The sequence below is a fragment of the Haliotis cracherodii genome, unplaced genomic scaffold, assembly GCF_022045235.1.
Source record: "Haliotis cracherodii isolate W230 unplaced genomic scaffold, xgHalCrac1.p SCAF_12, whole genome shotgun sequence".
Classification (NCBI taxonomy): Eukaryota; Metazoa; Mollusca; class Gastropoda; order Lepetellida; family Haliotidae; genus Haliotis; species Haliotis cracherodii.
In genome coordinates, this window is record NW_027266267.1 from 19,941,456 (window position 1) to 19,969,079 (window position 27,624).

At 42.0% G+C, this 27,624-nt stretch overlaps 2 protein-coding genes and 1 pseudogene across 2 annotated transcripts in view; 2 read left to right on the top strand and 1 right to left on the bottom strand.

Annotated features, from left to right (window-relative positions):
- Positions 1-27,624, top strand: part of LOC139458237 (protein Aster-B-like) — a 91,302-nt gene that overhangs the window by 37,059 nt on the left and 26,619 nt on the right. Inside the window, exons 2-3 of the mRNA XM_071239604.1 lie at positions 1,615-1,740; positions 7,486-7,978. Of these exons, the coding sequence (XP_071095705.1) occupies positions 1,615-1,740; positions 7,486-7,978 (619 nt within the window). The remainder of the gene's footprint in view (positions 1-1,614; positions 1,741-7,485; positions 7,979-27,624) is intronic.
- LOC139457994 (putative nuclease HARBI1) lies at positions 2,150-3,040 on the top strand. Its single transcript, XM_071239317.1, has 2 exons — positions 2,150-2,621; positions 2,982-3,040. The coding sequence occupies exons 1-2, from the start codon at positions 2,150-2,152 to the stop codon at positions 3,038-3,040; spliced, it is 531 nt and encodes a 176-aa protein (XP_071095418.1).
- On the bottom strand, positions 4,233-6,921 carry LOC139457627 (myb/SANT-like DNA-binding domain-containing protein 4; annotated as a pseudogene).

Sequence of the window (27,624 nt, forward strand, 5' to 3'; positions counted from 1 at the left end):
ATAGGTGTGTGCCAGTATAGATAGTGAGTAGGCTGTGATAAACACCTTGATACAAAAGGATATAGGGTTGGGCCAGTATAGATAGTGAGTAGGCTGTGATAAACACCTTGATACAGAAGGAGATAGGGTTGGGCCAGTTTAGATAAGATATCTGTGCAGCATTCGGCATGTTCAGTTAACCCATTTTAATGAAATAAACAGCTGTGTGAGTAATTGAAGTGGAATTACATGGCCGTCCCGCTCTACTGATTAAGAATGTAAATGTTTGCATCTGAACATGGTTTGAGTTCACTGACGAATGTTCAGGTTTGCTGACCAGTCTCGTTCTGTTTTCCTGCTTCTCGCATGAATTGTTGCATGACATACTCTCACATGATGACACGATACATGATGCACTCTCACGTGATGACACGATACATGACACACTCTCACGTGATGACACGATACATGACACGCTCTCACGTGATGACACGATACATGACACACTCTCACGTGATGACATGATACATGATGCACTCTCACGTGATGACACGATACATGATGCACTCTCACGTGATGACACGATACATGACACACTCTCACGTGATGACACGATACATGATGCACTCTCACGTGATGACACGATACATGACACACTCTCACGTGATGACACGATACATGACACACTCTCACGTGATGACATGATACATGATGCACTCTCACGTGATGACACGATACATGACACACTCTCACTCTTTTCATGTGCCGATACAATGCACGATTATTTTTTTTTTGTATCGATACAAGACGATGCTCTTGCTCAAATACTTTACTGTTCATTTAATGACCACCGGGGTGTTTGTCATTAAAATATCTAAAATGTGTTGTAATTAAGTTCTATTCTATAAATAGCTGCAACAAACATGTGTCTACATCCTTTTGAACTTGCTCTGAACAATTTATTGTCAAGATGTTTCCAAGTGACTCGACGTAAATATGCATATCGCGATATTATCGTATCGTGATACACATCTTGATCTTACTGTATCGTTCACCCCTACTGACAAGCTGTGGTGCCACATCAATTTGTCCATCAGTATGACATGAATATATATATATCGTGTTGGGCCTCCCCTGTCGAGGCAAATGTGAAACATGCAATAATAAACGTACCATATTCGACGTAATAAGTACCCAGGGTGCTCTCAAAATTAGGAATGGGGGATCGGATTAGAATATAATTTTGGTGAGAAAAAAAAACAGAGTGGAAAGATTGTAAATTTCGAGGTTTATGTTGACAGCCTGAAATGATACCAAACAAAAGTCTGTGTGTATTTTCCAGAACTTAATTGCCCATAATATAATTAAGGGTGCATATAACACACAAGTGCGTATTATACACAAATAAATAAGTGTACATTGATCAATTGGAAGGGGTGCTTATTGGGATTGTTCAATAGCAAATATATAACCAAATATCCCCATGGGCGGTTATTAGAGCAGGGCGCTTATTACGTCAAATATGGTATTACAAAATATGCCTGTTGACTATGATCCCAGTCAGTTTGTTTGGGTTGACAAGGTCAGATAAAGCTTGTGTTGACAAGGATTCATAAGGGGTTGTTTTGGTTTCAGCCGGCGTTCACGTGATTTGACCCCTGCCTCGAGTCAGGAGTCTCTCCACATGGCTGGTGGCGCCCCCTCACCTTCAGGACGTGACAGCCTCATCATTTACAGCACCTCAGAGATCCGAGATGACGAGTGAGTTACCTCCCTTCTAGTTGTTACAATGGCAACAGTAGTGATTAGTCAGTTACTCCTGTAGTTGTTACCATGGTTACAATAGTGATGATGATTGAGTGATGGCACAGGAGTTGTTTCCATGGTTACAAAATTGATTCTTATTGATTCACATCACTGTAGTTGTTTCCATGGTTACAAAAGTGATGCCTAGTAACTTGTAGTTGTTCTGGTTACTTTGTGTGAGAAATTTCAAAACAGTGAGGAAAAATAACAAAATTCAGATTATTTGCTCACCTGGCCCCGAGGTTATAAAACTTCCCTGAGTACGATTTCATGCTCAAATCCGGTTTCGTGCTCAACTCAAAACTCAGACTCAATAAACGGAGGTTATAAATAATCTGAGTACGTTTTCGTGCTCAACTTGAGCATGAAATCCGTACGATCTCAAGTATGCTTTGGACCGTGCTCAACGCTGAGTTCGACAACAATGGCAGCTCACCTGCGACAGACTCGACAAGCGAGGCGGAAAACTCGTGTTCCGAGAGTCTTTCGAGATCGTTCTAACCCGCTGGAAGATTTAGATGTGGATGAAGTTTTTGACCGTTACAGATTTAGGCCAAATACTATTATATATTTACTTGGTCTACTCGATCTAACTAGAGAGACAGCTCGTAACTGTGCGGTTCCACCACTGTTACAGTTGCTGGTTTGCCTTCGCTTCTTGGCGACAGGCGCTATGCATCTGCTGGTTGGGGACAGCCTAAACATTTCCCGATCTACAGCCGGCAGATGCATACGTGCAGTTTCGTTGCAAATCTCCAAACTGTCAGGAAGGTTTATTAAATTCCCAGTTGGAGGAGACGCTGTACGAGCGAAGGAGGCATTCGGCAACATCGCAGGTACGTACATGGGATTTTCCCGATGTAAACACAAATAAATGATTTCATTGGTGTGATTCGCGTCAGTGCCATTTTGATTGGTCAGTAAAAAGAAAATGGGTCAGAGGTCGAGGTCATGTATATAAATAAAATAGAATTATAATCAAGCGATAGATCTTGGGATGACCTTTGGTGTCCTGAAACGGTGGTTTCAGTGCCTGCACAATGAGCTCAGGGCGACCCCAAGACAGGCTGTGACCTATGTTGTTGCATGTGTTGTGTTGCATAATTTGGGTATTGAAAGGGGGGATATTATAAATCATGACGAAAATCTAATGCCTCCATCTTCAAATGTGAATAATTATGTGCCACCGGTTACAGGTCAAAATGATGGAGCTGATGTGAGACGGCACATTATTCAGACATTTTTTAGTCGATAAGCATAGGAACATTTATTCCTACAGTTTAATCTATCTGAATTTGTGATTTCAAATGTATATCATCTTAATTAATGATTGTGTGAGTGGTATTGCTCAGTAAGTCAGATATGTCATGACAGTTAGACTTGAATACATAATCAATTTGGTCATTCAATGTTTTATTCAGATACAAGCAGTGCACAAAATGGAACAATATTTAATTTGTATAGTCTGGCCATGCCAACAGTGCAGATTTATTTGTTGTTTAACTCCTTACTCAGCAATATTCCAGCTATATGACGGAGGACTGTAAAGTAATTGTGTCTGGACCAGACAATCCAGTGATTGATATCATGAGCATTGATCCACCCAATTGGGATCGATAACATGTATCAACCAAGTCAGTGAGCCTGACCACCCAATCCCGTTTGCCGCCTTTTACGGCAAGTAAAGTGGGAAAATGTTATAATATAAAGCACGTACTACGGTAGAAACTACCATTTTTAGTCCACAAGTCCTTACAATGATAACATATAGCAAAAACCTGAAAAATGGCAAATGTCTACAAGTTCTTTCATACATTGACAAGTGGACACTTTGGCACAAACTGCAGGACTAGTTCAAATTTCTAACATTGCACATTGTGACACAGCAATTCAATTCATATTTGTTTCTTAATTTCTAAATTTGAACAAGATAAAGAGTTAGCTGGAATAAAACGTTGTCATTTGTTGTGAGTAAAGATACAGAACTTATGCATTTTAGGATATTCAAAATAGTCTGTATGAAGGACAAATATCTTGACCTAATGTTAGTATCAGCTGGACAAATGAAAAGTGCATGGTATTCATCATCTAGGTCTACACAAATTGCATAAACTATAAGTAAAGTCATGATCACTAGACATTCTATATTTATGTCTTTCTGTTGGCACATCATACTTGCATAAATGCTGAATTATCATCACAATGTTAGAGTTACATGCTTTAAAATGATCTTACTTAAGAGCACATAACAAAAAAATCAGGATTTTTGGAGCAATTGCATATGTAATGAATAGTGATAAAACAATACAGATAGAGTTGATATTGTGTAACAATATTTCTTTGAATTATCATTAACTATTGTATCTGTCAAATTCAACTGATCATGTCCAAGCAAATCAGTAAATGTTGTTGTCATTCATATTGCATTTCTACATAACTCTCTTTAGTAATTTTGATAATAATTATTCTTCAGTTGGACATGATTCGACAAGAGAAACACCTAATTCCGCATTCATTTTTAGTTGGTAGTAGACTGATTTCCTCTGCAGCATTTGAATTTCAATGTCTAATTTCTTTTGATTTTTTTCTAATAATTCAATTTCCAGTTTCAGCTTCCTTTGTTCAAGTTTGATCCTTTCCGTGTCCTGTATCGTGTTGTCATATGTTGCCTCAGCTTGTGTTCTTTTTCGTTTGCGCCCGGTCTTTTTGTCTGTAAATATAATGAGACTGACTTGTCACATTTTAGAAACATGAATTGTGTACTCAGCGTCATCTTTGGGAGTATAGTATTGTTGATAGCATTATGGGTGTTAGTGTGACTGAAATATAATTATACTAGTATTATATAAGGATTATGCAAACATAAATTTGATCTGTAACTGCAATCTTGAATATACTGAAATAAACTCTGAAAATGTTCATTATTTAGTATAGTAATATGTTCTACAGATATTACTCAGATCCTTATGATGTACCTTCTGCTGGGTTGTCTTGCTCATCAATGTGATGTGCTTCACCTTGCAGACCTGTAAATAAGGGGATACAATTTTTAACATTGAACAAATGCAACAAATTATTGTATCATTTTCTGACATTTATATATTTAAGCATTCAATAAAGTCACAAAAAAAAGTTATACTTTAATGTTATTAATTGAGAATAATTACATTGATTGTATACAATGTGTCAGCTCAGACAATAATGTTATGACAGGAATAGCAAACTATGCTCTACAGTACATGTTGGAAATTTTGGTATTTTGTTCAAGACATGACCTATATAAGGGAGACAACCCACAGAGTAATTAGATACATGTCCCATGTTATAGATGTGATTATGTATAATAATACATGTTAATAGTATTCAGATATATGATGATATGTATTACCTTCTGGTGAAGCGGCAGCTACATCGCCATCATGAATGACTGAAGTAAACAGAATATTAAAATACAGTAATGCAGCTATTTTAATAATTTTCGGGTTAGAATTGACAAAAACAATTGCATTTGTGACTGAAATTGTGATGAGTGATTAATTTGATTATCTGACAAATATTAATCATTATTTGAATGATTTTGTACCAGTGCAATTCACAACAAATGTATTCATTACTTTGATCACAGGCATAAAAAAGTTGTTGTCTGAATTTTTTGTTGTTTTTTCCTTTGTCTTTTGACAGTACTTGATTTGTTTGTACTATATTTGATAAGTATTTTTGTCATCCAAATACATTGTCCCAGGTGATAGGTCTCACCATAACCAACATTAATGAGAAATAGTTGGCTTTAAAATTTACATTAATCTTTTACATATTGAACTGCCCATACCATCAGTGTCAATGCCATGTTCTAGGCCATGAATACCTGGCCTCCCCTCCAAAGACTGAGAAAGGACCTCGTCCGCGTTGGACAGTGCTGGGAGTGGAGGCCCTCCTCCAGTTGTGGCCATTGACCTTTTAAGGCCATCGATCTTGCTTTTAGCTACAATACAAACTTGCAGTTTAGTTTCAGTAACTATAACCTATACATTGAAATATTAGATTTGGGTTTCATTGACATGTGTTCATGTGTTATTGAGGGATAAACATGTGTTTCATCAATTATATAATAACCATTTAATACATTATGATGGAGTAACAATGTTGACACAATATGCCTCTTAGTATTTTTCTAATATAAAAGAGTACCTCTTTGTTTCAAATTGAAGTACTTCTTCTTCACTTCAATAGCCTCCCTTTTGGCATTGATGTGTCTTCTGAAAGTATATAAAAGAAGAGATATAATTTGAAAATTAATATACAGAACATGTTTTCTTCTTCACTGTCAAGGAATTGTGGAGGGGAAAGCCCATGAAAATAAATGTCTCCATTTAGATTCCCAGTGTATACAATAAAGTTAATGCAACGAAGAATCAGGTATATCAAGAGTGTGCTTGTCATGACACACATTTTCGACTGTTTACTTATGCAAATCTGGGCACCACATTTCAACGCATGATTGAATACAGGACTCGTTGCGATATGTCACGCCTACGACTGAGAACTTTATAACTTAATTACCACAACCTCCACTCGAAATTGGTTTGAAAAGAATCCACTAAAACTGTTTGGAGGATGTCCCTTGACCTTGACCCTAACTAGATCGTATGAATATTGATTATGCATAATCCAAAACAGGAAGTAGTGTAACCCACATAATTCTCACGTATCCCACCACAATTAGTGGAAAGCGAAGACACAGCCCCCCCCCTTACTTTTTTACTCGCTTATGACAGGTATACTTTGTTTTACCGAACACAGTAAAAAAATCAGCATCGATCAATCCTGTGTCATAAAAGTTGAATGAACACTTTGCGCAAGACGTATTTATAACTTAACTACCGCGATAATATAGCGTACCATGCTGCAAATGATATTAAACAACAAAAACATATGAACAACTTACGTGTTGAGGATATCCGTGATGCTTTGCCATCCATCGGTCCGCTGTCGATGGATGGACTTCACACCGCTCCCCTTTATTTCGCCGAACAACAGTTGCTCTCGCTGAACAACTTCCTGTATGAGACAAACCTCCTCCGCTTCTGACCACCCCTTACCCCGCCTTCATGATTCGGTCACGCCCTCCGTTGCCATTGTAAATAAGCAGACGACAACATCCGGGTTTTTTTCTTACCATTCTTGACGGAAGAGTTCCAAATTGCCGCTTATATCATAAACAAAGATTCCTTTGAGCATGCTCAAGCCGAGGGTGAGTTGTTCTCAGCTGAGTACAGACTCAAGATGTTTTATAACTTCTGCTTGAGTACAAATCTCAACTGAGTACGAACTTGAGCATGAGCATGTATTTGAGCACGAAACTCAGTTGAGCACGAAATTTTTTTTATAACCTCGGGCCCTGATCTATGATTTTGATTCCACAAGTGACATGGGCGGTAAGGTAGCCATGTGGTTAAAGCGTTCACTTGTCACCCCGAAGACCCGGGTTTGATTCACAACATGGGTACAATGTGTGAAGCCCATTTCTGGTTTACCCCGCCGTGATATTGCTGGAATATTGCTAAAAGCGGCGTAAAACCATACTCACTCACTCACTCAATTGTAACAGAGAGGACCGCAGACCTTCGCCCAGTTATGCATTCTCCCACATGTATTCAGTATTAGTCAGAATACAACAAACTCTCACTCAATACATTTCAGACGCAGAAAATCCTCAACAGATATCTCGTGTCGACCCCAAAACACAACCATTGAAGAGGACCCAAGGGAGACAACTCTGGATGAGCCCGAGAGCCCATCCAACAGTGACAAGGTGAACGGCAACGTGGACAACGCCAGCGAAGACAGCGGAGCCGACAACAAGGAACACTCACCACAGGTGTCCTTCGACAATGGCTCACCCATGGACGACAGGACGGCTGACCGGCGCATCTACGCCATGGACGGAGAATCGCTGTCGGAGAAGGAGAGGCTGCCAAACAGACACGCCCGGGAGAAGTCCTTCGAGAGGTCCCTCGACAACATCATGGACAAATGTTCCGAGAAGTCGCTGGACCTTAACTTAAGTGTGGAGTCATGGAATGGGTCGATGAGTGACGCCAGTTGTCGGTCTCCAGACAACAGCCTTGTGACAGGGTCCACCTCGCTCAAGTACTCGAAGAACGAGAAGAAGAAGAAGTCGGCTTGGTACACAGTAAGTTTCGTGGTTGATGTTAGCTTTACCTTTCCTTAGGGTGTGACTTTCCGAATCAAGGTCAGCATGTGGGGTCACACCACTGAAGCTCCAGTATTGGTCCACGGTATTTGGTTTTTGGTTTGGTTTGGTTTGGTTTGTAGTTTAACGCCGCACTCAGCAATATTCCAGCTATATGATGGCGGTCTGTTAATAATCGAGTCTGGACCAGACATTCCAGTGATTAATATCATGAGCATCGATCCACGCAATTGGGATCGATGACCTGCGTCAACCAAGTCAGCGAGCCTGACCACCCGATCCCGTTAGTCCCCTTTTACGACAAGCATATTCACCTGTTATGGCAAGCATGGGTTGATGAAGACCTATTCTACTCCGGAATCTTCACGGGTCTGGTCCACGATAAGAAGCAGTCGTAAAACAGGGTTCACCTGAGTCATGGGACCTGGAAAAAGTCATTGAATGTTAGTTTGAGTTTCACAGTCCTGCAAAAGTTTTGGGAAAGGCTCAAAACATAAAAGAACTGGTTTTCAGGCAATGACTTTTGAATATATAGTGCCAGTGGGTGTTTTTTTTGTGGCTTGTTCAAACTAGTATGTAACCAAATAGACAGTGTACCATCGACCTGGGAAAGGGCCTTCCTACATAAACAAGCATACAAACTCCTATGGCTGCATTTACCAAAGCATCAGATGCGCAGCTAAGCAGTGCGCATGTAAAGGGAAGGAACTGCGTGCTATGTTGGATCACATTGTTTTAGAGTGTTAAGATTTTTTTTAAAATGGAAATAAAAACAAAACATGCTTCAGACTTTATGATCATGCGGGCGGTGCCAGTGAATCCACTTTTATTTTTTAAGCCAAATAGAAAATTGCTATAAAGACGTAGAAAAAAATGAAAATTATTATCTTTTAATGGCGATATATATATATAGCCATGTCAGGCAAGTAAAGCCTTGGGCCAAAGTGAAGTTCAGTTTGGATTAATTGAATTAAGATTGTTGTTTTGTTGTGATTTTTGTTGTTGTTATCATGGAAAGAACTGGCGTGACACTCTGGAACAGTCATGGAAATGAGTCTGTGTATTAAGTTAGGTTTGTCAGCACCATACCTGTGCTCGTGGGTTTCACGGACGTGGTAAACGTCTCAGACCTGCATCACTTCGGGCTTTCCTCCAACATTAAGCTGACACGCCGTGATATAACTGGAATACTGTTAAAAGCGGCGTTAAACCCAACTCACTCACTCACTCACTCACACACTGTGTATTAAGTTATGAAGCCTGGTTAAGGAGCCGTTGTGAAAAGTTGGGGAGGGGTGGCCCAGGCATTGCCATCAAATGTGCAGCAGTTCACTGTGCAGAGTTGCGTCCCTTGGATGTGTAATCAGAATAGTCATTGTTTGGGAAATGGAGCTGTGCTGTTGGACTTGGTTGTCTGCCTGGTACCCACCAATTGCTGAGGAAATAGGGCTGTTTTATGACTGCTACTTGCCCACCTGGTACCCACCAATTGCTGAGGAAATAGGGCTGTTTTATGACTGTTACTTGCCTAGCTGGTACCCACCAATTGCTGAGGAAATAGGGCTGTTTTATGACTGTCACTTGCCTACCTGGTACCCACCAATTGCTGAGGAAATAGGGCTGTTTTATGACTGCTACTTGCCTACCTGGTACCCACCAATTGCTGAGGAAATAGGGCTGTTTTATGACTGTCACTTGCCTACCTGGTACCCACCAATTGCTGAGGAAATAGGGCTGTTTTATGACTGTTACTTGCCTAGCTGGTACCCACCAATTGCTGAGGAAATAGGGCTGTTTTATGACTGTCACTTGCCTACCTGGTACCCACCAATTGCTGAGGAAATAGGGCTGTTTTATGACTGTTACTTGCCTACCTGGTACCCACCAATTGCTGAGGAAATAGGGCTGTTTTATGACTGTCACTTGCCTACCTGGTACCCACCAATTGCTGAGGAAATAGGGCTGTTTTATGACTGTTACTTGCCTAGCTGGTACCCACCAATTGCTGAGGAAATAGGGCTGTTTTATGACTGTATTGCCTACCTGGTAACCCATCATTGCACTGGAAATAGAGACAAGTTTATCCGAGTCTATAGCCCACCTGGTTAACATTTATTTCTGGGTAAAGTGAGGCAACTCTTGGTGCCAATTCCTGGCTTTGGAAAGAGTGAAGTGTATCAGTTTCACTGTTACTTAAATCCAAACTTAGTGATGGTATCAAGCATTGACAGAGACACTTGACTGAAACAAAGTATGGGAAAAGATGGTGAATCTTGCGCTGGGAAGTTGAAGACTGACTTGCCCCTTCATGAATCCTTCGTGAGTCAACAAACCATATCTTATGTGAAAGAAAGAGCCTAAATGTCACCCCGAACTGGCCTTTCCAAGAGAAGCAATTGGTTGCTTTTGGATCGAAATAGGAAGTTAATGACTGTGAGATGTGGATTTTAGGACCAAAAGAAAATCAAGTTGAGTCATGGGGAATATGTTATCTGTCTACTCTAGGGTTTATATGTCTGCTCTAGGGTTTATATTTCTACTCTAGGGTTTATGTGTCTACTCTAGTGTTTATGTGTCTACTCTAGGGTTTATATTTCTACTCAGTCTCTAGGATTTGTCTGTCTGCTCTAGGGTTTATATGTCTACTCTAGGGTTTATATGTCTACTCTAGGGTTTATATGTCTACTCTAGGGTTTATATGTCTACTCTAGGGTTTATGTGTCTACTTTAGGGTTTATCTGTCTACTCTATGCTTTATGTTTCTAGTCTAGGGTTTATGTGTCTACTCTTAGGTTTATATTTCTACTCTAGGATTTGTCTGTCTACTCTAGGGTTTATATGTCTACTCGAGTTTTTGTCTGTCTACTCTAGGGTTTATATGTCTACTCGAGGGTTTATGTGTCTATTGTTTATATGTCTACTCTAGGATTTGTCTGTCTACTCTAGGGTTTATATGTCTACTTAAGGGTTTATGTGAATGATTACATAAATCAATGTTCAGTTGTTTTCATGACCAATGATAGAGTTTGAAAGCTATGTTCTTAATGTCAATGTGTTTGGTTTTAACTGACAAAAGGAAAACAAAACATGATATAGAGCAGTCGGTTCAATATGACAACATATGGGACATGAAGAACATGCAAGTCAATATTCTTGTCTTAACACCGACCCAGCGCAGTGTGAAGGATATGCCTAGATATACAGACAGGTAACACATGGTAGCCATGCCACATGGTGTACCTACCTATAGATTTCCCAGCCTGCAGTGTCACCCTGCCATGTTGGCGTCAGTACAGATAGCTAGTTGTGCTTTGACAGATTATGGATTGATTGCCCAGGTTGACGGATTGCAGGGTGCTGATAGATTTCAGATCTGCTTTGTTGGAGGATGTGGGTAGGTAGTGGTTGAGGACATTCCTTACATACATTGGGCATAGTACAGGATTGGTCCCTGCTAGCCCCTGCTTGTCTCCCTGTGGGGATTCTGGAAGAGAGTACGTCTCCAGGGCCCATGCTTATCTCCCTGTGGGGATTCTGAGAAGTAGTAGGTCCCCAGTGCCCCGCTTGTCTCCCTGTGGGGATTCTGAGAGAGAGTAGGTCCCCAGTGCCACGCTTGTCTCCCTGTGGGGATTCTGAGAGAGAGTAGGTCCCCAGTGCTCCACTTGTCTCCCTGTGGGGATTCTGAGAGAGAGTAGGTCCCCAGTGCTCCACTTGTCTCCCTGTGGGGATTCTGAGAGAGAGTAGGTCCCCAGTGCCCTGCTTGTCTCCCTGTGGGGATTCTGAGAGACAGTAGGTCCCCAGTGTCCAGCTTGTTTCCCTGTGGGGATTCTGGAAGAGAGTAGGTCCCCAGTATTGCAGCTTGTCTCCCATGGGGATTTTGAGAGAGAGGAGGTCCCCAGTGCCCCCCTTGTCTCCCTGTGGGGATTCTGGGAGAGAGTAGGTCCCCAGTGCCCCGCTTGTTTCCCTGTGGGGATTCTGGGAGAGAGTACGTCCCCAGTGCCCCCCTTGTGTCCCTGTGGGGATTCTGGAAGAGAGTACGTCCCCAGTATTGCAGCTTGTCTCCCTGTGGGGATTCTGGAAGAGAGTACGTCCCCAGTGCCCCCCTTGTCTCCCTGTGGGGATTCTGGGAGAAAGTAGGTCTCCAGTGCCCCCCTTGTCTCCCAGTGGTGATTCTGGAAGAGAGTAGGTCTCCAGTGCCCCCCTTGTCTCCCAGTGGTGATTCTGGAAGAGAGTAGGTCTCCAGTGCCCCCCTTGTCTCCCTGTGGTGATTCTGGAAGAGAGTAGGTCCCCAGTGCCCCCCTTGTCTCCCTGTGGGGATTCTGGGAGAGAGTACGTCCCCAGTGCCCCCCTTGTCTCCCTGTGGTGATTCTGGAAGAGAGTACGTCCCCAGTGCCCCCCTTGTCTCCCTGTGGGGATTCTGGAAGAGAGTATGTCCCCAGTGCCCCCCTTGTGTCCCTGTGGGGATTCTGGGAGAGAGTAGGTCCCCAGTGCCCCCCTTGTCTCCCTGTGGGGATTCTGGAAGAGAGTAGGTCCCCAGTATTGCAGCTTGTCTCCCTGTGGGGATTCTGGAAGAGAGTAGGTCCCCAGTATTGCAGCTTGTCTCCCTGTGGTGATTCTGAGGGAGAGTATGTCCCCAGTGCCCCCCTTGTCTCCCTGTGGGGATTCTGAGAGAGAGAGTACGTCCCCAGTGCCCCGCTTGTCTCCCAGTGGGGATTCTGGAAGAGTAGGTACTCGATATACCATGCTTGTATTCCCATGGGAACCAAGTTCCATTCAAAACTGTCACTTCTAATACAAGACTGAGTGTCTTCATCAGCTTTGGTAGTTGAAGGGAAGTAACTCTTGTCTGCTTCATTATACAGAAAATCTGTTTCAATTCAGTGTCAGTGAAACATTGAGTCTGTCATGCAGACCCTGTAACAGATTTATCCAGTAGAGCCCGTGCAAGTCTATAATAGTCTAGATTAGTTCAGTCTCTGGGATCCTTTGTATTATATTTTGTTATGATAATTTTACAACTGTAAACTTTTATCTGTAAACTATTTACATTTCAGAAAAAAAGATGTTAGTCTAGTGAAACATGATGTGTTATTAGTAGTAGGGAGTCCAATCGTTAAAGTGTGAGTGGTGGCGTCAGCATCGTGATATACGTTGAGAAAGACATAAAACACCTGATGGTCATAATGATAGAAGCACTCATAAAATATTTTAGTTTCACATTTTGTCTTGGCTTGCTGACACCGTAAATCCAGCTGGTCAACAGTATATTTTGGAATGGTGTTAAGATTGTAACACAAGTAAATTAGAGCTTTTGAATGTGTCGAGTTGGTTTACTCAAAGAGCAAATGATTGTATGATTGTGGGTTCGAATCCAGGTTTGCCCTGATTGTTTCTAGGTTTGTCAGCACCATACCCCTGTCCGCGGGTTTCACCGAAGTGGTAAACGTCTGAGACCTGCATCACTTCGGGCTTTCCTCCCACATCAAGCTGTCGTGTCGTCATATAACTGGAATGCTGTTCTTAGCGACGTTATATCTGCTCACTCAAGCGACATTGTACCCGCCCTCTTAGGCGCAGAAATTCACTGTGCAGAGTTTTGCCCCTTAGACATGCAAGGATCCTATGATTGCAGGTTCTAATCCTAGATTCTCCTGATTATGCTCCTAGGTTTGTCAGCACCATACCCGTGCTTGTGGGTTTCAGCAAGACATGAATTAATTGGGTCTTTCCTTACCATTTAAAGTTGACATCAAAATACTGTTCAAAGCAGCATTAAAACCGCCTCTGTCACGACCCTGTGTTGAGTTGTGTGGAGCTGTGTGGAGCTGTGAGAGCTGTGTGAGTTGTGTGAGAGTTGTGTGGAGCTGTGTGAGTTGTGTGGAGCTGTGTGAGTTGTGTGGAGCTGTGTGAGTTGTGAGAGTTGTGTGAGTTGTGTGGAGCTGTGTGAGTTGTGTAGAGCTGTGTGAGTTGTGTGAGCTGTGTGAGTTGTGTGAGTTGTGTGGAGCTGTGTGAGTTGTGTGGAGCTGTGTGAGTTGTGTGGAGCTGTGTGAGTTGTGTGGAGCTGTGTGAGTTGTGTCGAGCTGTGTGAGTTGTGTGAGTTGTGTGAGTTGATTGAGCTGTGTATGTGACATCAAGGACACGAGCTGTACAGGCGAGGGAGACTGTTGTCACTATTGTCATGTACTCAACTCACCACTTCCTGGACCAGGCACACAAATAGCGTCCTTCCATTGATGTAGTCTCTTGTGATGGGGCTTGTGATGTCTGGAGATACAACCTGCCATTGATGTAGCCTCTTGTGATGTGTGACAGTGCAAGCTGGGCCACTTGTGATTAGCAGGTTGGTGATGATTAGGTTAAGTGTCAATCTTTCTTTCTTGGGCAAGAATCGAAGCAAATGTTTGGTAAGTGATGCATTTTTTAACATGTGGTGAGCTGTAGGGCTGTGGTGATTCACAACTACCTACAATGTTATCGATACTTGAACTGTCGGTTTGCGAGATTGTGATATGCTATAAATAGAACAAGAACTGATGGAGTTAGCAACCGTAACAGCAAAAGTAGCATAGTAAGCATGGCGGAACACGAGAACGTGGTGGTAATAGTGGAAGCGTCTTCCTGAATACAAGTCTTCAGTTGGGCCAGATTTTTGGTCTGAAAAGTCCTCAAACAGAGAAAGGTGTGGTGCAGTTGTGTCTCACAGCGGGAAAATAGTTTTACAAACAAGTCTGAGATTCAGTGCTTATCCAGGAAAGTTGTTCGAATTTTGATGGAAGTACTTTTCCAAGATGAGTTAAGAATATTATGTTTTTCAAATATTTCTTCATGCAATGTGCATTTGGATTCAAAATGAAAAAAAGTTGATGCCAAAAAAAATTAGACACAAACTTATTGGTGACAATTCACTGTGCGTATTATATATGATATATATAGAAATGATAGGAGTAAAATAGGCAAAATATATATATGTAAGCACTGTGGCTATGCATAGAGTGCTTTTATAATGAGATAATAGGCTGACGTCACACTCATTACGCGAAGTCAGTGATTCATAAAATTGTGTTTTTGGGATAATATGTCATTATAATATGAAACATATATACATATCTAATAAGCGCCCACGGGAATATTTGCTAATATATTGGCTAGTGAACAATCCCAATCAGCACCCTTTCGAATTGATCAATGTATACAAGACTTATTTATTCGCGTATAATACACACTCGTGTGTGATATGCACACTCAATTATGGGGAATAGGCTGCCAGCATAAACCACGAAATTTTGAGAGCGCCCTGGGCGCTTATTACGTCGAATACAGTCGTATTATTCCTTTCACACACTGTCTTACGCAATCTGCTAGTGCAGTGATTAAGTTAGTAATAGCGATAAGCGCGATGTTCACAATATACGTAATCGATTCTTTACTAACTTGAAGTTACATTACTTGATTGGTTATTAAGTAGTATATTTGATATAATTGATACACAAGCAATTAGATATAGATGTAGAAGGCGTATATAGGGGAGGTGCTTACCTGTAACATGAAACGTCAACATTAGAAGTGTTGAGTGCTCTCGGCCAATCCTACCAGGCTGACAGGTGACAATTGACTGTGCGTTCAAATTGCCGTGATGTCACAGGTAGAAGCCTGTGAATTAGGCGTTAAGCCAGGTACGGGTAGCACGTACAACTCATTACATGCAGACAGTGGAGGAGCGGCCTTACGATGGATAAAAGTAGAAATAGGCTGCCGGCGACATAAATATTGAGGCCTCCACTCCCCTGGACCCCACTTTTCTAAGTCAAGGTGAAGGTTCTCTTACCGAGAAGGGGCGGTCGGGTAGCCTAGTGGTTAAAGCGTTCGCTCGTCACGCTGAAGACCCGGGTTTGATTACCGACATGGGTACATGTACTGTCTGTGTACTTATAGTCGTCCCCACTTGAAACAGAATCATGAAATATATTATGTGTGTTCATTACCAGCACAAACTGAAAGAAAACACAACATGCACATGTCGTATTTAAAGCGCTGTTGACCCAGTTAGTGATGCTTGCACTACTGAATAGGGGCAGTCGGGTAGCCTAGTGGTTAAAGCATTCGCACGTCAAGCCAAAAACCCGGGATCGATTCCCGACATGGGTACAATATGTGAAGCCCATTTCTGGTGTCCCCCGCCGTGATGTTGCTGGAATATTGTTAAAAGCGGCGTAAAACCACACTCACTCACTCACTCACTCTCTTCCAGAGGAAAGGAAGTTAACTGACCACAGAAGTCTGGTTTCCTTCCTTGCCGAACTAGGCTGGAATTTAGTGGCTCGATCGTAGCACAACCAGTGGTAATAATGAGTGATATCCCTTCGAAAACTGTTGAGTGTGACGTGACGTCACAGGTAGGAGCCTGTGAATTAGGCGTCAAGCCAGGTACGGAGTAATATCCAGTGTATATATGTATGCAAGCAATCAATAAACTGTTGTCCAACTCTGAACAATATAAACATGTCCCACCTCACAGGCTTTGTGTACCGGTATGTTGGAGCTGTGCATGTCCTGCCGTGAGTAGAGAGACCTCTGGTGGCAACACCAGGAAACAAACCAGGCTTCCCACTGTCTCTCTACAGGCCCTCTACTCCCACCTGACCCTTCCTCCCTGACTGAGCATACCGACATCACACGTACATGCAGCCTATGTGACAGTCAGGTGTATACGGTCGTAACGGAGCACCAGTATGTATTAATATGCTCAATATGAACTCAGTTGGATACATTACCTGCCTACTTCAAATTGAAATATATTAAACAGCAGTGAATTGATGCGTGTGATGTGTAAATATATGTGATATCTGTTGTGTTGATTGGAAATAACTGGCAGTGAATTGTGATGTGGCAATATTTCGGGACGTTTTGAAGGAAGTTCAAATGTTCAAGGTGGATCTTTTGTGTGCCATGTTATAACTGGAGCACCCACTCACAACAAGGACGGGTGTTGCTGTAGGCCTGTCTGGTAGTGAATGCAGAACAACTGGAGTTTCACTGGCTCAAAGAATACCTTTCTTTATCAAGCAGATTGTGAGCATTGTTGTTTGAGTCTCTCTTCTGGTCAAGGGTTTGTTAACTGTGTTGTCACATGTATACAAGATAGGTTTTTCTATAAAGAAGCTTTGAAGAGAAGCCTTTGGGACACCTGTTAGTCAACTTACTGTTGAAACGTTTATTTCTTTCGCTCCTGGGGAAGTCAGTGTCGACCGAACCAGTCAGTATCTGGGGTTATGTCATAGAGGCATAGTGTCTCTTACTGAAACAGATACAGTTATACCAAGAAAAGGATTGACTTTCCCGTCTGGTGAACACTGTCAACTTGGTCTGTCAGTGTCTAGGCACATGGTGTCTTTTACTAAAAGGATAGCACTACGTCAAGAAAACATTTGATTCTTTCCTGTATGGTGAAGACTGTCAACTTGGTCTGTCAGTGTCTGGGGTTGTAATAGAGCCACAGTGTCTGGGGTTATAATAGAGCCACAGTGTCTCAAAGGATACCTTTGCCCAAAGGACACCTGTCATCAAGAAAACATTTGAGTCTCTCCCTTGTGGTGAAGACAGTGTCATCTGGGACTCGATGTCAGGTGTTGTATCATTTAGGTATATTTGAAACTGTGTTGCCTGTTGCCTGTTGCCTAAGACAGACTTGACAGAGGAATGTTTGTGACAGTAGAGTTGAAGGTGGAATAACACCTTGGACATGTGAAATACAAGAAGTGATACCGTGAACTCCACTGCGTAGTGACCAGTGGTCAGTGCATAGCCGGGTGATATAGAGTTATCAACCAGCAGTGAGATATGGACGTACACTTCTCCAGTCAGGAGGACTCCTGTCGGATACATCAACACTCCACTTCAGACGGGACTGTAGACATGGGCAACAAAAAACTCAGCAAGGTGTTGTCAACGTCTTCGCTGAGTGTGTCCGATGTTGTGGGCAATGTTACCGGTGCAGTGGCTGATGTTGTAGGTGGTGCTGTTGGGGACGCAGTGGACAGTATATGTATGGTATGGTGATAACAGTCTTTTGTTTTACACAGTGCTCACTTGTGACGTTTCAGTGTAGGTTCTAACACCGAAACGTCCCTCCTAATTGCAATAAAGAAGTTGTTCATCCATATATCCTATCCCTACTTAGTACTCCAACTCTAAATGCCTCTCAAAGAAGTTAAGCTTATAAATGTTTGACTGATTGTAACTAGTGATTGATTAGTTGAATGAAATTATTATACCCAATGATTGATGAGTTGTTGAAACTAGTTATGACTAATGTTTGATGTTGAAGTGTTGACATTTTCCCTTCACAATTCAGTATTTTGTGAAGACAACGTTGAGAACAGTGATCTCCTTCATGCATGGTAGGGCTGGCAGAAAACATTGATAATCTAAATTATCGTTGATGGGAAGAAAGATTAACGATTATCAATATGAAAATTGAGTCATCTATAATATCTTACATTAACTATTGAGATGAAATAAAATTAAGCTTTACCAAAACAGTCTCGTTATTGACAATAATATCAATTGCTGAAGATGGATAGCAACTGTTTTTGTAATATCTCAAATGTCCACGAAGTAATCCCTGCATAAATGTACCACCACTCCCAAGCGGAGTGAAATAGGCTGATTTCTTTCGGAACGTATTTTGAATATTTGCTCAAAGTTACTTGTTCGATATTTATCGATAATTGATCGCTGTTTAGTTAAAGATTATCAATCAGTATGATCTGTATAGATAGCCAGCCCTAATGCATGGAGTTATACCACCACTCCCAAGTGGAGTTAAATAGGCTGATTTCTTTCGGAACGTATTTTGAATATTTGCTCAGTTACTTCTTCGATATTTATCGATAATTGATCGCTGTTTAGTTAAAGATTATCAATCTGTATGATCTGTATGGATAGCCAGCCCTAATGCATGGAGTTATATACCCAGTGCTAGAGGCTGCTGTATGCAGTGACACACAGGACTGAATAGGCCGGGTTGCCCCCATGTCTTGTGTGTTTGAAAACAGCATGTGTTTCATGTATGTGTGTGGGTGGGCTAAATGTAGTAACTTATGTCATGTTTTATTGCTCAGTTGAATATGTATTCACAGAAACACTTTGAAACCTGTATGTGTGAAGGGTATTTTATCATCCAAATTGGCTGGCACAGGAGATATGGCTTGGATGAGATCAAGCGATATCTACACTGTAGTTATCGCTGCAATGAAATTACTTAAGAATTGACCTTCACTTTTTGTGAGTTCATTGGAGTATGAACCTTCATAGAGTGAGGGCCAAACTGTATGAACGTCGGAGCTTTTTCCACTTTTATCAACTCTTGTTGATCTATTTAATATGAAAAGACCTTTTCCCTTTTCCTGCACTCTGAGATTAATATTTTATTAGCCAGACATGCCATCTACTTTACGTTTCAGAAAGCCTTTTGTAATTTTACCTGGCCACGGCCAACGGGCCAGCAGTTAAATCGACCCCTGTACGTATTTTAATCTGTTTTAGTACCAAGGAAAATGTTTTCTGCATGGTATGTTCGAGTGAGTGAGTGAGTGAGTGAGTGAGCGAGTATGGTTTTACGCCACTTTTCGCAATATTCCAGCAATATCACGTCGGGGGACACCAGAAATGGGCTTCACACCTTGTACCCATGTCGGGAATCAAACCCGGGTCTTCTGCGTCACAAGCGAACGCCTTAACCACTTGGCTACCCGACCGCCCCTGGTATGTTTGAACCGAAAGTGAATCTTAAATAAACATCTCTCTCTCTCTCTCTCTCTCTCTCTATCTCTCTCTCTCTCTCTCTCTCTCTCTCTCTCTCTCTCTCTCTCTCTCTCTCTCTCTCTCTGTGTAAACCATGAAGGGAGACAACTCAAAACTGTTGGGTTGTGTGACAGGACCATATGTTATGTGTGGGTACTCAGGCTTGTCATTTAGCTTGTTATTCACCACAATGGAAGGTAACACCATGACATTCAGAGCAAAGGCTTGAAGGCATGTGTTATGTGTTAGACGTTAGGGTGATGTTGTATTGTGATTGCAATCCACCTTGTAAATGTATGAGATCTCTCAAGCTCCTTCCCAGCGTGTGACACCCTTGTTACACTCTCGGTAACATCGCTGCCACCAGTGTGACGCGGCCATTACAAGAATCTTGAAATTTGGCGATAACAGATAGATCAATGTTGTTGTGTAACAGATATACCAACGTTGTTGCATGATAACAGATAGACCAATATTGTTGCTGGATAACAGATAGACCAACATTTTTGCTTTATAACAGGTAGACCAACATTGTTGTATAACAGATAGACCAACATTGTTGCTGTATAACAGATAGACCAACATTGTTAGTGTATAACAGGTAGACCAACATTGTTGTATAACAGATAGACAATCATTGTTGCTGTATAACAGATAGACCAATATTGTTGCTGGATAGCAGATAGACCAACATTGTTGCTGTATAACAGATACACCAACATTGTTACTGTATAACAGGTAGACCAACAATGTTGCAGGATAACAGATAGACCAACATTGTTACTGTATAACAGGTAGACCAACATTGTTGCTGGATAACAGATAGACCAGCATTGTTATTGTATAACAGGTAGACCAACATTGTTGCTGTATAACAGATACACCAACATTATTGCAGGATAACAGATAGACCAATACTGTTGCTGGGCAGCAGATAGACCAACATTGTTGCTTGATAACAGATAGACCGACATTGTTGCTGGATAACAGATAGACCATTATTGTTGCTGGATAACCAGTCAACATTGTCAGGATCTGTGACAGATTGGTGTTGTTTTCGTATAACAGTAAGGCCAACGTTTTTGCATGATAACAGATGACCAGTATTTTGCTGTGTATTTATATATATATGGCCATCCATGTTATGTTGCAAGAGCAGAACACATTGAACATCCAGTGAGAAGTGTGTACACACCAACGTTCTCTAGGTAGCATGAACACTTACAAACAATTCCAGCGAAACTCAGTCATATATATGCTATGAGAACCCAATCAGATGTTTGGTATGTGATACAGATAATATAGAATGGGTCTGACCTGTTCCCAGTGAGTCCCATAGTCCACATTCACTGCCATCTGTCATATGAATATGTATGGCACAATTTAACAATTACTTGACATGAATATATTTGTTGGGCATATAGAATTAGCAGGGTTATACAACCAAAAGCACCTGATTGGTTGTGCGAAGTTACCTGCTGATAAGATCCACACAACTGTTAGAGGACATGTGTTCTGTAGTGATTTGCTTTGATGTGGAACATCTGTTGTATCTGTGACAAACACAAGGTACTGCCAGAGGGATACAATGTACTCCTGTCCTTCACCAAGTGTATGCAACAGCACTGCTTGATACTGGACTGTGTGGAACACCCAGGGCCTACAGGAATAAGACTTGGAGCTTTATCTGTACACTCAAAAGGGTATATACAGGAGTGAGACTTTGATAATGTTGAGGCATCTGTGGTCCCAGTAAGACTTTGATACCGGCCTGTGTCTGTGGTCCCGGCACCTGCAGCACGATGGACGCGATTGACTACAGCAAGATGGAGGAGTTCGATATGTTGTATACATCCATCGCATATCGACCTCCAGGGATGAACCCCTTGTCTCACAAATCTCGACCAAGAAAGGTAGGACAAGCTTCCCGTCAAGGGTCCCGTGTCAAAACCCTGTTGCAGCAAACCTTAAATAACGATCACTAATCAATTATCAATCACTTGTTTTTCGTTGTGATAGGAAAGTTGACGTACTTTGAGGAGTTTGGGTAAGAACAAGCACAGGATAATTTATTTTGATCATGCTATAATGATAAGTATAATTTTTTTCAATGAGTTTAAATGAAGTTAAATATATCTTAGCCACCAATTTTCGCAGATATTCCTAATTGCCACTGTTTTGAGGGGTGATCTTTGTGTTACTTCTCTTGTCAGTATGGCAGAGACGAGGATGATGGCAGACAGCTTGCCACCAAACTAGGTCACATTCACCTTTGACCCAGTCAGGTTGACAGGTCACCTTTGAACATGTTTATTCCTTAATCTGTTGCTATGGCAATGTGACACTAGGCACCTGACTCTGTCAACTGTGAGCTGGTCAGTGTGTAGGATGTACAGTGATAGGGGTACAGGTGGCCCAGTCGTTTGAGGCGCCCTAATTCGCTGTGCAGATTTGCATCCCTTGGGCACTCCAGAAACCTATGATCGTGGGTTCGAATCCTGGTTCACCCCAATTATGTTTCTAGGTTTGTCAGCACCATACCTGTGCTCGTGAGTTTCACCGAAGTGGTAAATGTCTGAGACCTGCATCACTTTCCTCCCACATTAAGCTAACACGCTGTGATATAACTGGAATACTGTTAAAAAGGGACGTTAAACCCAACTCACTCACTCACACAGTGATAGGGCAGAAGGTCTGGGGATGTCACACTAGGCACCTGACACTGTCAACTTTGGCAAGTCTAGATTTCTTCAGTTTCAGGCTGATCATATGTTGACACGAATTTCATTACAGAGACTTAATGTGTGTCTAATTAGTAGTGAGTAAGTACTGTTTTACACCACTGTCAACAATATCCCAGCAATATCACGACAGGGGACACCAGAAGGGGGCTTCACAAATTGTACCCATGTGGGGAATCGGGCCTTTGACCTGACAAGCAAACACTTTAACCACTAGGATTCCCCACTACCCCGTCTAGGGTGTGCTGTCACACAGGTCGTCAGTCAGGGCATCAAGTGGAGAATGTCCTTGATAATTATGCTCTAATTGATCAAAAACCTATGTAAATATTATTATAAAACACAAACAACCCACTGTATTGGGCTGGTACTTATCCCTTGATGAACAAGTCAGCAAAGAGTAGTAAGAAAATATCTTATAATCTCTTAAATCCAAATAAGGGATCATTTCAGAAATTTGATGTCACATTAACATCTGACATTTAGGGGTTGAACAGGTCTGCAAGAATCCTAGCTGACAGAATCCAATTTTCAGGATATATGCTGTTCAAGCTCGAATCCCAAGATTTAAATCTGAAATAGTGGGCACGGGTGGCCCAGTCATCTATGGCGCCGCAATTCGCTGTGCAGAGTTGCGTCCCTTTGGCACACCAGAAACTTATGATTATGGATTCGAATCCCGGTTCGCCCAGATTATGTTTCTAGGTTTGTCAGCACCATACCCGTGCTCGTGGGTTTCACCGAAGAGGAAAACGTCTGAGACCTGCATCACCTCGGGCTTTCCTCCCACATTAAGCTGCCACGCCGTGATATAACTGGAATACTGTTAAAAGCGGCGTTAAACCCAACTCGCTCACTCACTCACTAAATCTGAAATAAACAGCATCAGGGGTGTAAGAAGACAGTCATCTTGTATTCGCACATTTATTACCCACAGGGTTGCAAATAACCCAGTTTATAAAAATCGTATGTGCACTCGTGCAAATATCACTTCTCGTGCACCAGTGCATTGTCATCCGAATGGCATTGTTGGCGTCATTCGAATCTCATTGTAATGTAAGGTCGGGATGAGTGAGTGAGTGTGGTTTAAGCCGCTCTTAGCGATATTCTGGCAATATCAAGGCGGGGGCTTCACACATTGTACCCATGTGGGGAATTGAACCCGGATCTTCGGTGTAATGAGCGAACTCTCTAACCACTAGGCTACTCAACCGCCCGGAGTGTCGGAATGGCGTCATAGCTGAAGATTGTTAACGTCATTGGTTTTCTAGGACAGTGGTGGTGATAAGTGCATTTTTCTAAAGGGAAGCTCAAAAGGATTAAAAAATAATGGGCAATAAATAAATTATTACTCTAACATGTGTGTCATGCTGATTTTACGAAACTTATGAACTCTCTCGGTTGGGAAAAACAAGAATTCTGACACTCGTTTCAGAAAACCAGTATGACACACATGCTCTTATATAATAATCTCTGTTTATGCGGAATAAGCTGTTTGGTGTTGTCAGAACATCACCTGTTTTCAGGGATTTACCTTGGTTATTTAGTTTGGGAGTCGAGGAAACTCGGATCCTTTAATTGAAGGGGTCCAGGGGTCCTGTGCTATAAAATGGGGATCCCAGAGAAATGGGACGTGAAACTACACATGCTCGGAGGCCGTTCCCCATCTGAAGGTTCCCCAACTGAGATAAATCAAGTGATAGCACTAGAAGATTTGAAGCATTCACACTGAGTATTGAATACATACAGAAATGTCTTTTGGTACCAAAGTATGATATAGCAGCATTCTTTCCTAAACATGCATACAAATTGTCTGCATCCCACTGGATGCACTGTGTACTTTTCTGGTTCTGTTTTCAATTTTCATGTCTGTAGGATGCAGCATTATGTGTCTGGTATATATCTTTGGTTACCAGTATATTCACAATGCTGGTTTAGCGGTGTCTAGCCGGGAGAGCCACATTTCAGAAATGGCTATTGCCGGTAAAGCCACATTTTCAGCTGAGTGCATTTCGCCTATTCTAGCGGGTAATTAATTAATCCGATTACCGATACCTTTATATGAGTGTCCCACATTTAAATTACTAAGCGCGGTACTCCCAGACTGAGGGAGGCGACCAGTTCCTACACCGTGTTAGTGACGACATCATCATCTTCACTCCAGACAAGAACATTGAACATTTGTGTACTGCAGACATTGTATTTTGTGATGGTACATTTTATGCCTGTCCCAAGTTGTTTGATCAGATTTATTGTTTACATGCTGAGGTGTTTGGCTATATGTTTCCATTAGTTTACTGTTTGTTGTCCAATCGAACAAAAGTTATGTCAACATGTTTCAGTACCTATGCGATTTTGCTAGTAGAGGAGGTCTAGAGTTTGCCCCACTTACAATTCAGTTGGACTTTGAACGTGCAGCTCACAATGCCGTGACTGATGTATTTCCTGGGACATTAGTTAGAGGGTGTTTCTTTCACTTCACCCAATGTATCTGGAGGAGGGTGCAGAAAGAAGGTCTGGTGTTGGACTATAAGGAAGATAAGGAGGTGAAGAAGCTGGTGAGAAGAGCTGCTGCCCTCCCTCTAGTACCTCGTGACAAAGTGGATGATGTGTGGCTTGATGCCATTGCTGACTCTCCTGCTGGCCCTAAAGTGACTGCCTTCATGGACTACGTGACAACCTGTTGGGTTCAAGGAGGGGCCTTCATGCCAGAGATTTGGAACCATTTCGAAAACAAAGGCCACCATACCAACAATCACCTGGAAGGGTTGCACAACAAGATAAAGAAACTTGCCAAGAAGTGCCACCCGAACATCTACGAGGTAGTGAAGCTATTTCAGCGAGAGCAGTCACTCAAAGAGGTTGCAGTCCTGAGACTCTCACACCAGTGATCAGAAACTTCACGAAGAAAGAAGTACAAGGCAATCGATGCACGTATTGCGTCCCTCAAGATCCAGCTCCTGAACCCACACCTGAGTGAGATGGAATATGCTGACCACGTGGGCGACCTCCTTCATCTGCATTATGATATTCATATGCTATTCATATTCATCAATGTAAAGTTTTGATGAATATGTTATCCTTGTTGAATAGAAAATGAGAAAACAAGACTTGTTTTGTTATATACGGTAACCTGTTAGAATCACAAAGCATGTTTTGACAGCATAGCCGCGAGAGCCACATTATACAATCACGCAACCATAACCATTGCCGCGAGAGCCACATCAATTTAAGCTATCTATTTTCGAAATGTGGCTTTGCCGGCCTGTAACCGGTTTAGCCATGGCTGAACTTAAGGGGTATGAACTCTTTGAGGATGTTGACATTTTCGCAATTAAGTTTTCAGGGATAGTCTCAAAGCTGAAGGAAGTAATTTTTTTCTTCATTTGAAAAAAGCAAACTCTACTGGCTACATACAAATCTTTTGTAAAATCTACACCTGCATAAAAATGATTGCTACTGAAAAAGAACCACTTTATTCTTTATATGTAACAAGTTAAAATCACATGTAAGTGGAATATATCCGATAGAACTAAAAAAACACATTTCTATGGATGAATACACTGTTCTGTAAACCACAGATGGTGGCAAATGGGCGATTCGTTGGCCTTGATGATGACATTAAATTGTGATTTGTTAGTCAGCGTAAACTCGGTAAGAAAACTACTGCAATACAGGCCCGTAAATGTATTTGTTAATGAGCATGCATGAACCGTGCATGGCGCATGACTTTCCAATTCACTGCACAACAGGGTATGACTGGGTTGTCAGTCTCAGTAATTGTCTTTGTGTCCCAACAGCAGGAAGCATTGCTCTTAGTATTCTTCACTGGGTGACCCTTGTGACATAGGTTGGGGGACAAGATGATCATCATTCAAGTCATGATGACAATTGTGACATTTTACGTGTGCACTCTGACCTCATGATGACCCTCTGACTAAAGTGTTCCTGGATCAGTCAGCTTGAGTTTGGTGAGGCACTCTGGCCTCATAATGACCCTCTGACTAAAGTGTTCCTGGATCAGTCAGCTTGAGTTTGAAGAGGCACTCTGGCCTCATGATGACCCTCTGACTAAACTGTTCCTGGATCAGTCAGCTTGAGTTTGGTGAGGCACTCTGGCCTCATGATGGCCCTGTGACTAAAGTGTTCCCTGGATCAGTCAGCTTGAGTTTGGTGAGGCACTCTGACCTCATGATGACCCTCTGACTAAAGTGTTCCTGGATCAGTCAGCTTGAGTTTGGTGAGGCACTCTGACCTCATGATGGCCCTGTGACTAAAGTGCTACTGGATCAGTTAGCTTCAGTTTGGTGAGGCACTCTGGCCTCTTGATGACCCTCTGACTAAAGTGTTCCCTGGATCAGTCAGCTTGAGTTTGGTGAGGCACTCTGACCTCATGATGACTCTCTGACCAAAGTGCTACTGGATCAGTCAGCTTCAGTTTGGTCTAACTGTCATGTTTGTTCAGTTCCTAACTTCAGTTCGGTAATGAATATATTTCTACTGTATTGTGATCACAAGGTCAAACATTTTTTCTTCTAATAAAAGTTAAATTGTGATGAGAGTTTTATTTAGCCCTTATTGTCATGTGCAAGTTATTCTATTGATTAGTTTCATGTTTGTGTGGCTTGGAAATGTTGCAATTATTCCCTGTTTAACAGAACATGTTTCATTATAGCGCATGCAGACAAATAATGGGAGCACTGCATTCAAGATTACACTCTACAATAAGGCTAATCAGACCAGGAAGAGTATTGGCTAATGAGCTGCTTGATGTTTATCACTAATCAACCAGCCTTCCAGTGATTTTGCTTTTCACAAGTAGATTTAGACTAACAATCAGTCAGTCATAGGTCAACATCACCTCGCCAGATACTACATGCACTTTGTAGTGCCTGTTTGGGGCCCAGGATTGTGAGTGTAGGGCCCTGATTGAATGTGTTATCCTGACCGGGAGATAAGTTGTGTTGTCACCACCAGTGTCTGATATACGGCTCATATCAGCCGACATGGTGTTACGAGATGTGGTCTCTGCAGGTATTCATGTTGTCTCAGTGTGCTTCTCAAACATTGCTTCTTCTCGAA